The 18,399-nt window shown below is 31.6% G+C and overlaps 1 protein-coding gene across 5 annotated transcripts in view; it reads left to right on the top strand.

Moving 5' to 3' along the window:
• Dpp10 (Dipeptidyl peptidase 10) overlaps positions 1-18,399 on the top strand; it is a 235,589-nt gene that overhangs the window by 145,768 nt on the left and 71,422 nt on the right. For all 5 annotated transcript variants that reach the window (XM_071785411.1, XM_071785409.1, XM_071785408.1 and 2 more), the window contains 3 exons: positions 6,954-7,074; positions 7,341-7,573; positions 7,646-7,944. In XM_071785411.1, coding sequence (XP_071641512.1) covers positions 6,954-7,074; positions 7,341-7,573; positions 7,646-7,944 — 653 coding nt within the window. The remainder of the gene's footprint in view (positions 1-6,953; positions 7,075-7,340; positions 7,574-7,645; positions 7,945-18,399) is intronic.

Here is an 18,399-nt window from a genome sequence, read left to right as displayed (position 1 = left end):
CGTGGTGAAAAGGGGTAAAACGTGTTTTCACGGATTTTTCAATATCTCTTAGGCCCGATGAGATATCGACTTGGTTTTTGCTTACAAAGGTTACCCATACAAATGCTTAAAACATAATTCAAGATTTTGCCCCAATCAACCCCTAAAGGGGCAAATTTAAATTTGGGGGTGAATTATAGAATCTTTTGCATACCGTAGTGAAGCACGGATGTATCAAGCTAGTATAATTATATATCTTCTAATATGAACAAATAAGAGGTAATCTTTCCCGGACACCTAAGAAAAAGAACCTCTTATTTGTTCATATTAGTTTATATTAGTATATATATGATTATATATGATCATATAAGAAATGAAAAATATAATCTTAAACAATATTATGTGGCCACCCGGAAATAAAGATTATATATAATTATATACAATTATATATAAATATATATGATTATATGTGATTATATATGAAATTTGGTGCTTTATATAAATTTATATATGGTTCCATATATCATTATATGTGGGCATATATAATTTCAAATATAACTAAATATGAACAATAGATCATATATGCATTCATGTATGGATACATATAAAGTTTATATAGAAGTATATATAATTTTATATAATTATATATAATTATACAAACGATTAAAATATATATATTTAAATATATATAAATGTTTTATGTACATTTTGACATATTATATATAAGTTTATATAATTTATATATAAATTATATATAAGAAGCATTTATCTATGTAAATTATATATGATTATATATAATCATATATAAACTTTAAATTCGCATTATCCAATAGATGGCATTCAATAGGATTCGTTTCTCGCATTTAAAATTTGACAAACAGTGGTATAAAAATGTCTCACGTCAAGCAGTGTCAAAGTTATCCCGGGAAAAAACTCTTATAATGTCTTATATGTCCATATAAGAACCGGTCTTATATGCTTATATATGAATTTTGGCCGCATTTGGCCGGATAAACTCTTACATGGTCATATATGATTATATAAGATTATATAAGGACAAATAAAAAATATCTCTTATAGTGTGTTATATGCTCATATAAGAAGCTATCTTATCATATATGAATTTTGGCCTGATAAAAGTTTATATAATCATATATGATTATATAAGATTATATATAAGGACATATATGTATATTTTTAAATAAGTTTTAGAAAAAATTGTTATATATTTTTAAATGTTATTTTTTAAGGAGGTTTGACAGATAATAGATGTATCTAAAAATTGGAAAAACTTCATGGACGTAGAAGTTGAGATGCAAGAGAAGTGCTCGAAAAATTTTAGCATTGGTTATCGTGTAAAAATTTGCAAAAATGAATTTTGAAATCAGGTTAAAACAAGAGCTCTTATGGCAGAGGGGTTCCTGGAGACAGGAAACGAGATATTAATTATATAAAGACGACCTACCAGAGATTCAAAAAACGGAGTTTTTATAGATCTTAATCTAAGCTTTTCAGAAATATCGAGAAAAACATACCGCGTAAAATTTTGTGATATTGGCTATTAGAAACAGGCCATATCACAGTTCACGTAACGTGCTTCGAATAACAAGGGAGATTTGGCAACGTCACAGCGACTGCACCTGCGCGAAAAGTGTACAGCCAGTACAGCACCACAGTATGACAGCACCTCAAACTTAAGCACCTAACCTTTATGAGCGCTTACGTAGGAGTACTCGCTCTAGAATTATGTGGAATAAGAAATAACCATGGTCATATGAGCAGAACAGCGAGACTTAAGTTCGCAACGTTACCACATTTTCTTCCATGTATAAGCCACCGGAGTCAAAGGAGCACTTACACGATATATTTTTAATTATTCCTCGCCCCGCGAAAAACGATCTAATATGAATCTAACTAAAATCATATTAAATCATATTTAATTTGGGTAAAATTCAAATTAAATCCAGATTTTATATTAAAATTATATTTGTTTAAATACAGTTTTAATTTGCACTTATTAAAATCAGTTATGTAGATTAAATATGATCCACAATAAAATAGGGCTTTAATTAAAATTTAATTAGATCACTTATATGGATCATATAACACTTCGAATCAAATATGGTTTTAATTTGTATTTAATAAGATAACTTATGTGGATTATATATGATCCAGAACTATACATGATGCAGAATATTTATATATAAGACTTTAATAAAAAGTTAATGTGTTCTGTATGCGACTTTTACTCGATTCAATTGCGGCTTTAACCCAAAGGGCCTAGCGGAGTAAGCATGTGAAATCGGCCCTTGATCATACAGAGCTGACATTAATGTCACAAGTTAGTACCAATATGATAAAACTTTCCACCAAATATTATTTAAAAAAATTTATTTTTTTAGAAGTTATGCAGGGAGAAAGTAAAATAAAGAAATATATTTTTCTCGAAAACCACTTGACCGATCTTGATGAAAAAAATATATGTTATGTAGACTAATAAAACTAATTAACAAAAAAAATGTCCAAAATGTTTGCCAAAAAAAAGACCAAAAAAAAATATTTGAATTTTTAAATATTTTTTTTAGGGTGATATTTTCGAGGTACCTTTTTGAAATTTTTACGAAAATTTCTCTTAAAGTGTCCACTATAACATATATTTTTTTCAATTTTTTTTAAATGGTGGAACATAGTTAAAAATACGAAAATCGTAAGCGTCGCGTCACTCCGGCGCACAGTGCAGTGCCATTCCGCGATGCGGGTGTTCGATGTAACTTTACTAGCAGTACTAGTACATATGTACGTCTGCAATTAGCCTATAATATGTAAGATAATATATAATATGTAAGATAATATATAATTGCAGCAATATGACAGCAGCATCCAATTGTTCGTAGCCCATTAGCGATCTGTTTAAGAAAACAAATAACATTCCAGTAATAGACAGTGATAGTGAAGAAGATTAAATAAATCGTAGGTGTAGGCTGTAATGAGAGACGAGGGATCTTACATTCAAAAAGCACCCCGATTTTACGGAAACGTAGTGAGAGGCAAAGGGACTCACGTTAAAAAAGCACCCTGATTTTACGGAAACGTAGTGAAAGGCGAGGGGACTCACGTTAAAAAAGCACCCCAATTTTACGGAAACGTAGTGAGAGGCGAAGGGACTCACGTTAAAAAAGCACCCTGATTTTACGGAAACGTAGTGAAAGGCGAAAGGACTCACGTTAAAAAAGCACCCCAATAAGGAGTTTAAAACCGTACTGCAACCTCCACGTGGTAAACTCTGGAAACTATAAAAATTAAAAAGTATACATATTATAGGCTAATTGCAGACGTACATATGTGCTAGTACTGCTAGTAAAGTTACATCGAACACCCGCAACGCGGAATGGCACTGCACTGTGCGCCGGAGTGACGCGACGCTTACGATTTTCGTATTTTTAACTATGTTCCACCATTTAAAAAAAATTGAAAAAAATATATGTTATAGTGGACACTTTAAGAGAAATTTTCGTAAAAATTTCAAAGGGGTACCTCGAAAATATCACCCTAAAAAAAAATATTAAAAAATTCAAATATTTTTTTTTGGTCTTTTTTTTGGCAAACATTTTGGACATTTTTTTTGTTAATTAGTTTTATTAGTCTACATAACATATATTTTTTTCATCAAGATCGGTCAAGTGGTTTTCGAGAAAAATACATTTCTTTATATTACTTTCTCCCTGCATAACTTCTAAAAAAGTGGATTTTTTAAAATAATATTTGATGGAAAGTTTTATCATATTGGTACTAACTTGTGACATTAATGTCAGCTCTGTATGATCAAGGGCCGATTTCACATGCTTAGGCTCCGCTAGGCCCTTTGGTTTTAATTTGATTCTTATTAAAACGTATTTTTGTTTAAATAATGTTTAAATAATATTTGCGGTAAAATTTGTTTCTTTATTTGTCGAACTTAACATGTAAAATATTTGATTCAAATTAAAAAAAAATAATATAGTCATATAAGATTATATATGATCAGATCAGAATATTGCATCTCAAAGTATCCGATAGATGGCATTCGATGTGATCTGTTTCTCGTAATTAAAATTTGACAAAGAGTGTTATAAGATAACGGTATCAAGAAGACACGACACTGTCTCGGAACGACACAATTTTTGTATCAGTTATATCGTGAAGTCCACTCTTATAATAAAGTAGCACGCTTAAAAAATAAAATTTTATATAATCTTGTTTAAATTTATAAATTGGTATAAATTTAAGTTTAAAACAAAATTATATAAAATTCTAATAAGATCAAATAACATTTATATATGACAAATTTGACTTATATGACAAATTTGACTTATATGATTATATTTGACTTATATGATTATATTTGACTTATATTTGACTTATATGATTATATTTAACAAATTAATTTTGAATTTATTACCTTATTTAATCCACATTTGGCAAATTAAAACCATATTAACTCTGCATTTCCTTAGGTCTGTGCGGCTGATTTTGCATACTTTAACAAAGCAAGGTCCAGTTTAATCCATATATAGATTAAATAAAATGGGGTACTTTAATTTGATTTAAATATGACATATTTAAATTATAATTGATTTGCATATTCGATTCTAATAAGATTCTTAATAAATTTATATAAGCTTTTAATACGGTTTTAATACAATCGTTTTTCGCGGGGCTTCGACTAATATGGGTATGATATAAGCTCTAACGTCATCAAAATTCACAAAAATATTTTATGAATACTTAGAATTGATGAATTTGAAGATTTTCTCTTCATCTCTCAACTGACTAGAGAGTACCTGTAGAACCTCCTTAAGCGTGCTACTTTATTATAATAAGAGTGGACTTCACAATATAACTGATACAAAAATTGTGTCACTCTGAGGCTGGAGTCCCATGGCACGTATTTTCCGCGTAACGCGTAACCGCGTAACCAATTAGAAGCGTTTCACATTTTCGGTTATGCATATTCGCGCTTCTGATTCGTTACGCGGTTACGTGTTACGCGGAAAATACATGCCATGGGACTCCAGCCTGAGACAGCGTCGCGCGAGAATAGCGCGAGACAGTGTCGTGTCTTTCTTCTTATAACACTGTTTGTCAAATTTTAAATACGAAAAACAGATCACATCGAATCCCATCTATAGGATACTTTGAGATGCAATATTCTGATTTGATATTATATAATCTTATATGACTATATCATTTCATATACGATTATATTATTTTCAGTTTAAATTATAAGTATGTTTGCATAATAATACGATTAATATATTTGTTTATAAGAACTATAATATATATTATATAAAACAGTTTTTTTCACGAATTATTACTGGTAATTTCACTGTTTACGAAAATATTTAATAAAAATTAATATGTCAATTAAAAAAATTAAGTATCTTATGCAAAATTAGAAAAAAAGAAAACTTAAAATAACGTAAGCAATGAGAAATGCCGTTTTCGGTCGAAGCGGATCTTGATGCTTAATAATATTTTACAATCAATTATTATTAAATACATGTTTCTGTTTTTTAAATTGGCACTGCGTGCCAATATGGACTTTGTCGGACTTAAAACGCAATTGTGTAAACTGAAACTAGAAATAATATCTCATATTAATTTGATATTGTCAAGTAAAATAATATACTAGAAGAATATTTATAACAGTTATACAAACTTATACGGATAGAGTATAATCATTACAGAGTATAATCATAGATTATAGAGTATAATCATTATAGAGAATATATTCATATATGATTATCTTTAACCTTATAAATATACTTTTACATGATCACACATGATAATATACTAGTATATAAGACCATATATGACCATATAAGGTTATACTTAAAGAGGTTTAGCCATATAATATTGTTCAAGATTATATTTCAATTTTTATATAACCATATATAATTATATATCTACTAATATAAACAAATAAGAGGTATTTTTTCCCAAGTATATAATATGCACATATATGGCCATATAATATTATTTAAGATTATATTTTTTATTTCTTATATGATCATATATAATCATATATCTACTAATATAAACTAATATGAACAAATAAGAGGTTTTGTCTCGGGTATGATCATATAGAGACAAAATTTATATATAATTGTATTATATATAATCATATATAATTATATATAATCTTTTTTTTCCGGGAATATTTTACCAAAAAATACAAGTCCATTCAATAGCCTCGAGAAATCTTTTGATTTTAAAAATATAGTTAAAAAAAATACATTTAAAGTTTTAGATAGTTATTATTTTATGGATAATTATCGGTTTGTAGATAATTTAATGAATAATTATGTAAATAATTATTCTTTGGGCCCGTAGCTATTGGGGGATTATACGATTTTTTTTAATTTTTTCAAGAAAACTGACTGATAATGAACTCTTTTTGCTTTTATAATAAAGTCGTTCTTGCCTCTTTTAAAGTGCTTAAGTGTCTCCTTTTCATATCGTGAAATCACATTGTATCTTTGTTTAAAGTAAAAACTTTCGTTTTTTAGACATAACAATTAAACCTTGAGTATTACATATTTCTAGCACAACAGTATTATTAAAAGTTATTATAATTTACCATTTGTATTTCTTTTGCTCCGCAATACGGGTATTTAGGCACGAAATTTTAAGTACGGCATTTAGAAGATTTATTACAACAAATCTAAAACCTTCACCATATCAAAGACATTAGGAAGAAAACTTGTCGAGGACAATGGAAGAAAAGCGCTATTACAACCGGAGAGCTGCATTTCAAAAATTTTCATTACATTGGATCAAGTTACTGCAATCCTCGTAAAATTATTTATTTGAAAATACAATATGTGCGTGTCCATTATTTTAAAAACTTCTAAAACCAATAATGCACATCGCTTGTCATTTATCCATCATTGTTGACATTGTCTTTCAAATACGTTTCTGTTTTTTTCTGTCAGGGATCATTATTTCTCGACCGCTTCCTGGGTATCTCAGACAGAAATTTGCATAACTTGGCTGACGCGCGCTCAGAATTTTTCAGTAATTACCATCTGCAAAAGTCCAATGTGGCATTGTCAGGTTGGTAAATGCCATTTTCTTTTGTTTTAGGCAATATATACGCAATCAAATATAAGTATTTCGATTCATAATTCCTGTATTTACTTCTGTCTATATTTAACTAATTGTTCTTATTTCTTAAATATACGATATTTTCCTCCGTGTTTTCTAAGTTTCAAATTTAATGTGGCCATGACAATTTTTTATTTTTATATAAGTCTATATTCAATATGAAAAACAAGTACGTTTAATTAATACTTGTTAAAATTATAAATTAATTATTTTAGGAAATTCAGAGAATATCGGGTGAAGGTGGATGGGTGGATACTCCACCAGAAGCCCCTCTTTTTTCCATAAACGGCAGCAGTTACATCGCAATAAGTCCTGTAAAAGATGGACCGGCAGGATATTACAAACATATAATTTGGGTTAATGTGCTCCGAAAACAAGTAGTGCCTTTGACGCATGGAAAATTTGAAGTCGTTAGGATTTTAGTATGGGACCAAGTAAATAATACTATGTAAGCGCAAGTAAACTTGTTAAATTAATGCTTAATGATTTAATATTGTAAAATAATTTACGTTTTAACTAGATATTTCATCGGTATTCCATTTATGAGACCGGGTCAGAGACATCTCTATTGCGTGAGCTCTGCTCTTCCTCGTATGGGATCGCCTTTGCGTCCCGCTATATGCCTTACGTGCACCATCTCATCCGACATGACAAACGCTGACGAAAATGAATATTGGACTAGTTCTTCAAATTGGCAAAATGGTCTCACCAATCGAAATGAATGGCATGATCACCATGAAATTCATACCGATAGCAAGGAACATCGTCAAGCAAAGGATATCTCCAAAAAGGACAAGTTGAAAAAGAGGAATGTTTTAAGTGAGTGCTAACATTATTTTTCTTATCTTGTTTTTCTTTTGCTTGAAAAATGTGAAACTTGTTATAATATTCTCCAATGGGAAGAAGATATTATATAAAAAATAAAAATACTGTTAATATATTTATAGTTAATTAAAATATTTATTTTGAATCAAAGTATAGAGTACCAATCATAGTTCAATACACAATATAAGAATTTGAATAAAAATATGTTATGTAAAAGAGAGATATTCGTTTCCAAAATTTTTTATTACTTAAAACAAGAAAATATTGCCTAGATTGTACTATGAAAAGTCATATTCGTGATGATGTCTAGCTTTGTTTTTAGTTTCCTTTCTAAAAAAAGGCATGTTAAATCGATACTCGCATCTCTCGAAGTCTTCTCGAAAGTCTCGAATTGCTTTGTTGGCTCTTTTCCGCAATGCTGATTGATTCTGTTGCTGCGCTAACTTCGTGAGCGGCTGTCATAGCATATTTTGACAGTTGTGTGTAATATTAAAGCTAAATAGCGCGCGCGAAGCGCGCGTCTGTGATGTCTAGTAAAATATAAAATCAAGTAATTATTTCGAATCAATGGTATCCTAGTAAACAAACTGCCTATGATGACAGATGACAGCAGATTAGCAACTTATGTTTTATCGGTAGAGTCTGTAACTGTATCTGCTGTCATTATAATCTGACAGCAGATTGTAGACAGAAACCGAGTAAAATCTGTTATTTTGTAAACACTTAAAAGAAATATATAATTAAAATAGTTACAAAATGGCAGATTTTGCTTAGGTTTTGCAGTCAATTTGCCATTATAGTTTATTACCAGATTCTGTTATATTTCTGCTAACATTCTGTCGACAAAATTTACAACAGATACTTTCACACTCTGTTCTCAACAGATTTGGTTATCCAAAGTAATTTACAGCTTGCTACATACATACAATAGGAATGAAAAATAAGTAGGGGAGACCGGGGCTAGTTGATATATGGGGCAGGTTGGTACACGGCAATTATTGTAAAAGTGATAAAATATAATATTGTATAAAAAATATAGTATTTCCGCAAAAACATTGCGATAATATTTCAATTAGTTATTTTAGGCTAAGTAGCGTATTTCCACAAACAGAAAATATTATTAGTTTTGCATAGCCAAAAGTAAAATAAATTAATGATGTATTAAATGTTATATTTCTAAATCTGGTCATCATATCATAATTCTAACTGTCTTTAAAATTTTTACTTTAAACGTAATAACTTCCAGTTATGTTAATGTCTTAAAACATTTTTTTGTTTAAACAATAATCAAAATATCTAAATATGGCAGGCCGAGGCAGGTTGTGACGGGGTAGGTTGCTACTACTTTTTACTTATAATTTTGACCAACTCCGACGATGTAACACATAACCTCGGCATAACAGCGGCAGATATTTTAATCTTATGTAAGATTTCACCGTTAACGTCTCTTATTAGTCTTATTACGTATCAGAACCAGTCAATACAGAACATCAGTTAAATTATATCTGGGACATTCCATGTCAACCGGATCAGCGCCGTGGCCAAAATTTGAGAGGGTTTAAAAATTTTTTTCAGGGTGCAAAATTTGTGTAAACATATTAGCTTTCGAATACCGAGTGCGCATTTGAAAAAATTCAAAATGGCGGTCAATAGGGAGCCCATTAACCCCATTAAATATCACATTTCATCCGAAAAATGACGATCCCCAAAATTTGTCGCGACCAAAAATCGTTTCAGGGCTCAAAATGTTCGTACTCCCATGTACTTTCGAAGGTCACATGGCGTTTGCGGAAAATTTAAAATGGCGGATTAAATATGGCCGTAATGCAGAAATGTCACTTGATTCGGATGAAACTCGGTACTAGGGGGTTTTTGAGGTCGCTAATTCCAAATGTGAAGTCGAAATTTAGAAATTCAAAATGGCGGATTAAATATGGCCGCCCGTAATGCAGAAATGTCACTTAATTTGGATAAAACTCGGTACTATAGGGGGTTTTCGATGTCGCTAATTCCGAATGTCAAGTCGAAATTTAGAAATTCAAAATGGCGGATTAAATATGGCCGCCCGTAATGCAGAAATGTCACTTGATTCGGATGAAACTCGGTACTAGGGGGTTTTCGAGGTCGCTAATTCCGAATGTGAAGTCGAAATTTAGAAATTCAAAATGGCGGATTAAATATGGCCGCTCGTAATACAGAAATGTTACTTGATTCGGATGAAACTTGGTACTAGGAGGTTTTCGAGGTCGCTAATTTCGAATGTGAAGTCGAAATTTAGAAATTTAAGATGGCGGATCCAATATAGCCGACCAAAATGCAAAAAAGTCCCTAACAATAATTTTGCATTGGTTGTTATAACTATTATTACGATTTTTCTTTGAAGTAATGGATAGTTTAGTTAGTTAATAATAACACGAAAGGAGGCGATGAAAGCCGTACATGCTTTTACAGATTTGCTTTTTCGGTGGTTCTTCAGTCGTTCCCTTACGAAAAAAACACCCTAAATAACACCCCAAAGAAAAAACACCAAAAAATAATGGCGTAATTTCGGATCCCCAAATGGCGTTTACACCATTTGGGGATCCGAAATTACGCTATTATTTTATGGTGTTTTTTTAGGTGTTTTTCTTGGCGTTAACGCTCAAATGGTGTAAACGCCATTTGGGTATCCGAAATTACGCTATTATTTTTTGGTGTTTTTTTGGGTGTTTTTTTAGGTGTTATTTAGGGTGTTTTTTTCGTAAGGGGACATTTTAAAAATCTTTATATATATATATATATGTATGTATGTATATATAAATTATAAAATGCAAGGTTATTAAAACTTTGACATATTATGAGGTCACATTATACATATAACTTCGAAGTATATATAGATATAGATAAACCATACAGACTCAGGCTGCGTTCGGAAACGTCACCCGGGTATACTCACTGAGGCAAAAATGGCGATCATGCGGCGCTGACGCCGCGTCCATTTACCGACCTTGACTATAAATATACCAGATACATACATATGTGCGATTCTGGATATGCCTTCGCTTTGTGGTATGCGTTGGCAGCATATGGAGGAGATTGGAAGATGCGTTGGGCCTGTATTCCGTTCTAGTCCAAGATCCCAGGGCTCCCAGACGTAACTTATTTTGTGAAAGACAAAATGTGGGACATTGAGTAGTGTTCATATGAACTTTGAATACCTGCGTACCTGCAAAGGTGGTTAGACGGCCGATTTACAGGTACCAGGTGAGAAAGGTAAGTAAAAATAGGACTAACTTAACTTAAATTCTGACGGCTGATTTTTATATATACTTTATAAATATTATTACAAAATAATATTCAACACTGCCAGACACTTTCCGCCGGCCATAACTTCCGCCAGACGCTTTAAAGCTCCCTAAAATAAAAAAAATGAACTTTACTTACATTCTGACGCTTGATTTTTATATATGTTACTTAGCGGACTATTTCAAAACTATATGTGCTTAGCCAGACAAATCGTAAGGGCCAAACATCCCCCCAGACACCAAAAACATTCAGCCGTGAGTATGAGCGCGAGGGTACTATGCTCGCGTTTTAGAGCGAGTGAGATATCTATATGTGAACTAATTTACCCCTCTTAAACTCAGTCTTATAATATCTATGAAGATAAGTCAGAAAAAAACACCGTCCTTTTTTTATTACATTTTCTTCAACAAAAACACACATTTCATCAAAAACAGCTTGATGGAGTTGACGAACATCATGCCACTTAGTTTTAATTGTTTTTTTCTTTGACGATGTTTTATAAGAATATTCCAATTGACAATTTTTGTGATAATATATTTTTGTATGAATACAATTTTTAACTTTATTAATCAACTCCGCAAATGTTTCGTCTTCTTCATCTATCTTACTCAGAAAATCGTTTTTATTAGATGAATGTAATGGCAGTCTTTTTGATCTATGTTTTTTTGTCTTTTGGTTACAAAATATACTTATACAACGATTAAGCGTCGTTGCGCAGGTTTCTCGTATTGTATAGAAGCTGCGCCAACATGGCCGACCAGGCCGACGGCGTTAACGGCACTGACGACGAACAGAATATGGCCTTTGCGCATGCGGTAGCAGCGCATTCACTCCACATGCTGCCAACGCACACCAAAGCAAAGGCACATCCGTGTGCTGTCGAGCGTCTAAATCATTAATTCAAACAAATAATTAATGTAAAATAAATATTCAATAAATGTTAAAATATTTTTTTACAATAAATTGTACAATGTATAATTAATGAAAAATAAATATTAAAAAAAAACATTTAAAAAATACCATTTACTACTTGGGTATATATATAATTCAAAGTTAGATATGCGTATAATGTGGCCTCATAATAAGTTAAAGTTTTAACCTTGCATTTTATAATTTTTATCTTTTGTTTTATAATTGGATGTCAACACTGAAACCCGATTGTCTATACCAAAAGTTGGGTGTCGACACCAAAGATTCGGTGTCGACACTCAACTTTTGGTGTCGACACCCAAAATTTGGACGTCGACACTCAAATGTCGGTGTTAACACTGAAAATTTAGGCGTTGACACCGAAAATGGAGTGTAAACACCCAAAGTTGGGTGTAAACACCAAAATCTTGGGTGTTTTTTTCGTAAGGGTTGAATACGAATTTATAGCTACGAACACGTATTTTTGAAAGAAGGTACCATAAAATCATTCAAACTATCCTGTCGGTCTCAGAGCGACAGATTTTGGCGCTACTGAAGCGACAGTTTTTTTCACGTGAATCAAGTGACATTTCTGCATTTCGGTTGGCCATATTGGATCCGCCATCTTGAATTTCCAAATTTTGACTTTAGATTCGGAATCAGCGACCTCGAAAACCCCCTAGTACCGAGTTTCATCCGAATCAAGTGACATTTCTGCATTACTGGCGGCCATATTTAATCCGCCATTTTGAATTTCTAAATTTCGACTTCACATTCGGAATTAGCGACCTCGAAAACCCCCTAGTACCGAGTTTCATCCGAATCAAGTAACATTTCTGCATTACGGCCATATTTAATCTGCCATTTTGAATTTTCCGCAAACGCCATGTGACCTTCGAAAGTACATGGGAGTACAAACATTTTGAGCCGTAAAACGATTTTTTTGGTCGCGACTGGGGATCGTCATTTTCCGGATGAAATGTAATATTTAAGGAGGTTGAAGCGATCCAGTTGAGTCAATTGACGGTTTAGAAAAAAGTTTTTTATTAGGTCATTAAAAAATCTGTATTAGGTATCATTTTATTCTCCATACGCTGCTATTGCATAAAACGTATAGTAAAAGTATCATATTATGCATCTTTATATTTTAATTAGCTAAAAACGAAACACTTTTTTGCCAATGCCAACTTGAAAACTTGTAGTATTGCTAATTATTTCAATATAAAATTGGCATGAATATATGTTTTGCCGTTGATAGAATGAAATAATGATTCTTACTGGTAGCTCCCTTGACAATTATATAAGCTATCGATTTTTTAATAACTTTCCGTCGATTATATTAAATACGATTGAAACTTGGCAACGTTTCACTTTTATGGGGTTGGTAGCAGTACTCGCCTCTGTGTTGAGCCACGTAACGGCAGTTGCTAAACGTAAACATGCCGGTGAATTTTCTGTCATTCTGGATAAGAGGTTAGGTGCCCGCGTTTTGGCTATACCCAAATCCTGTCGGTATGTGCACGTTCTTGGTTCTCTTCCGTGCTGTGTCTACTATTTTGTAGTAATGTCAACGATTTTAGGGTTCTCTTTTATGTTATGTTCACAATTTTTTGGTTTTCTTCCGTTAGATTCATGATTTTTTGGTTTTATTTCCAAAGAGAATCAAAAAATCGTGGACATAGCACGGAAGAGAACCACAAAAATGTGCACATACCGACAGGATTCGGGTACAGCCAAAACGCGGGCGACGCTGCGTTGCCACATCTACCTACTCGCGAACTATCAACTGCTATTTCGGTCTAATTTCGATCGCTTTAACTTGTAATATATTTGTTATTAGATGGTGAATACGTGTTTTCTTGCGTTCTAAATGTTCGCATTAATTTACTGTACGCGTAGGCACGTTTTTTGAGCGTTTATATAGACTAGATATTAAAGAAAATTGGGATCAATCATCGCCGTCAACGCTTTCTCCATCTAACCCCATGTAAAACGACGCATTTTTGGAAATTAATATCTCAGCTTCTGGATGGTCAATAAATCTGAAATAATTCTCACACATGCGGTAGATCCTATACTATCATATATATTTTTTACAAACTAAAATCTAGAGTTGACCAAACTGCTTCAACCTCCTTAATGGGGTTAATGGGCTCCCTATTGACCGCTATTTTGAATTTTTTCAAATGCGCGCTCGGTATTCAAAAGCTAATATGTTTACACAAATTTTGCACCCTGAAAAAAATTTTTAAACCCTCTCAAATTTTGGCCACGGCGCTGATCCGGTTGACATGGAATGTCCCATCTATATTATAATTTTGTACTCTACAATGTAAATGTAATATAACACATATTGTTACATGTTGTTATTTCTCTTTATTAAATATATTATACTTTGAAAACTGGATTTTTTTACAACGTACTGTAACAATTTACCTCGTATATGGGGCTGGTTGTTACAAATGTCGTCGCCTTATAATTGTTATTGATGTAACAAAATTAATTATACTATTTAGTTAAAAAAATAATTTTTGTGTTGTTTATAAACATGCGGCTATTGAAAAATTCTTTTGCGGCTTGTATTCCATTTATTAGTTACGTGTAAAAGAATCTTTAAAAAAAAGTGTACCAACTAGCCCCGGTTTCTCCTAGTCAGTACTAAAATATTACAAATTAAAAATTTATTTAATAAAATAACACAATAGTAGTAATATAACACATATATTTTAAAGATAACATAAAATAAATAAATAACATATTTTATATTAACAAAAAATTGCAATGTATCTTATTAGGGAAGACCGGGGCAAAGTCGTCACTATTTTTTCGGTGCCGATTTTTAACAACAAAACAAATAATTATTTCGTAAAATGTGGTATACCGTTGTAAAGAGTGAACCCTTGGCTACGAAATTTATCAGGACATTTTTGGTCGCTTTGTTCAACCGGTATAGAGTGAAAACGACAAAGGTGCAAAAATTGAAATGTCAAAATTGCCGGGGCGGAGTCGTCACTCCATTCTCGGACAAAATTTTAAATGAAAATTCATAATTCCGATCATGAAAAATGATAGAATACATTTTATTAATTATTATTTTTTAATAGAAAAATGGTAACATTAATTAAAAACACGATGGCGGAAAATAATTACAAGAAAAGCGCACTTATGTGCCCTACGTTCGCACGAAATGCTCTGTTTTCTGTCATCTCTGAACACATATTATCCAATCTCGTCCTCGTTATTGTCTCTAATCTTATCCGTCCTCGTCGGAATCCGACCACTGCTGCTTTCTTGACTTTAATTTTCGCCCAAAGCCTCCATGATATCGTATGGCCACGTCATCCACGTGTGCTATTTCATCATTATTCTTCTTCGGCCAGTCGTTCAACGTAGTTCTCGCGACTTCAAATTGTTTTGTGGCTACTTTTGTCTTAATTTTATCTTTTTTCACCGCAAGAACTGCCTTCCTGAGTTGCTTCTTGTCAACGGGAGTAATTTTGCGATGGTACGTGCGTATCATTTTCTTGCAATTAAGAAATAAAACGACTTATTTGCAACGAAAAATAGAGTAAAACCACTGAGATAAAGTCGTCACAGTGACGAGTCCGCCCCGGTGGCTTGGTGACGACTTCGCCCCGGACACAGATTTTAAGTTTGATCGCTCATGAAATATTAGAAATCAACGAAAATAAAAAAACTTCACTGGATTCTGCATGCATTACTCTTCAGAATCATTTATCTCGAAATTCGGAGAAAAAATATTTAAAATATTAAAAATTTTCAACGCGCAAGAAATTTTACTTTTGACCTCCAAAAACACGTTTGCCTTAATAAAAATCACAACATGGGATACAATCTCAGTAAACTCCGTTGGTTACATGGGCACCATAAGTAGCATTTACAATATCAATGGCGAGTTCATACAACTCCGCCATACATACTCCGCCCCGGTGACGACTTCGCCCCGGTCTCCCCTACTTATATTATTTATCTATTTTATGTTATCTTTAAAATATAGGGGAGACCGAGACACCATGAGCCACAAAAATTCAAACTCTGAAAAGTACCTTTAAATATAAGATTTTTTGTCTCATTTTTTTAAATAGTTTTAAAGCACAATGTATATTTCAAAGTTTATTTACAAAATCAATATTAAAACTTTTTTAATCAGTTAAAAAGTTACTTATGTATCACGAAAATCATTTATGTCACGTGCGTCACGAGACAACGGACTTTGATCATTATCACCTAGATACGAAGTATGGGCAATGAACTAACTGTCACGTGTACTAGTTATACCAACCTACTAGTTATACCAACTAAATAATCTAGATTATCCTAAACCGTCAATGACCCATGGTACCCCGTGGCTCATGATGACCCGGTCTCCCCTATGCGTTACATTACTACTATTGTGTTACTTCATTAAATAAAATTTTAATTTATAACATTTTAGTACTGATTACTTATTTTTTATTCTTACTTTTATAGGATCTTCTAAAAATTAAATCATCAAACCGTTCCAATATACGTTTTGTCGGGGGGAAAAAAATATCCAAACCTCTAAATGATGAGTTTTGAATATAATTGTAATGTAGATTAAAATAAAAAACATGCATTTTTTAAATTGTATTCTTATACACGTTAATGGGATAAAATATCTTTTTGAAAAGACCGATTTTCATGTTTTTAAAGGTATATTGTTGAAATAATAAGTAACATTAAAAAATATTTTAAATAAAAGTTTCATGATTTTCTAAGGTTTTATAATGTGCTTCATATATTTATATTCTCGAAAATATCATATTTTTAAGACATTTTCACCACCTATTGTTGTTGAGTACTGTTACTACTAAAATCTTTTCTTGACTGCATAAAAGCGTATTTAATATATTCGTAAAATATGTTTAATTGTACATATAATGGCCTAGTTTACACCGTGCAACCTGACGTATGCCCTGACCTAAAATAGGCTTCTAAACAAAACGTTTACACCATGTAGACCTATGATACTTTTGAGTCAAATATAGGTAAAAATTTAGTCCTCATGTGAATGCCATCTGTTGAACAAGATTGAAAGGTTTACGGACTTATACATTACCAATATTGTTTGTACTTTGTATTGTGTCGATCGTGTCTGTTTGCTGTGTTTGCTGAAGAAATATATTTGATTTATTTTCATAACAATGAATGCGTTACAACACATAACTTTTTAAAAGTACGATACAAAAGATGATAATCGAAAATAATAAACGACGAACTGCAAGGTTATTGAAAATTATACACAGAAGACAGCAAGTATGGAAAATAATTTATTTACAAATTAAAAGATCCCGGAATCTGATTATGAATGTACAAAACATCAAATGTTGCTACCACCTATGAATCTTGCGGAATTCTGCTTTGTCTCAAATAGACGTCTTTGGATGAAACGTAGAAGTTATCACTTTTAGAATGACATCGTTTTGAATACATATGATGATGCACAGTGGCTTGAAAGATATGTTCATATTTTTTCCCGTCCATTAACTTTAAAATTCGTTTGTCAATGCACAATTGAATGAAGTAATTTGTTTCTTTTTCCGACCAATTTATTCCTTCTTTCTTTTGATATTCACTGTATTTTCCTATTTTTTCCTATTTTTTCCTATTCTTTCCTATTTTTTCCGCCACCTGGCGGAAAAAAATTTCTATGAATAACTACAAAATTTGACTAGAAATAGAAATTTGTACATTTTTGTTGAAATATTTAATTTTTTGTAGAAATAGTTATTTTTTTGTAAAAATATCTACGAAATAGTACCACAAATTACAATGTTCTCAAATCAAGAAATTATTGCAAGTAGTATTTTATGAAAAACTACAATTTTATAAAAAATAATACAAAAATCTACAAATATTAAAAATTTGAGAATCAACAAAATCTTAAAAAATAACATCTGCTTGTAGAATACTACAATTATTTATAAATGACTATAGAAATCTACCACAATTTACATATCGTAAAACTATACAAATTAGAATCTAATCCAGTTTTTAGTTTCTCATAAAATACTACAATTTTGTATGAATAGTAACAAATACCGATTTGTTTGTACAGCTCAAAAATCTATTACAATTATGACTAATTAAAATTTGTAATTTTTAGTTAAATGTTACAAGTTTTTACACAAATCTTTCAAAATTTATTTATTATTAATAACTTCTTAATTCGCAGAAGTCAAAATTACATGTAGATTTCCATGGATTCACGAT

This window comes from Temnothorax longispinosus, chromosome 8 (genome assembly GCF_030848805.1).
Source record: "Temnothorax longispinosus isolate EJ_2023e chromosome 8, Tlon_JGU_v1, whole genome shotgun sequence".
Classification (NCBI taxonomy): Eukaryota; Metazoa; Arthropoda; class Insecta; order Hymenoptera; family Formicidae; genus Temnothorax; species Temnothorax longispinosus.
This window is presented reverse-complemented; position numbering and strand designations above follow the sequence as displayed.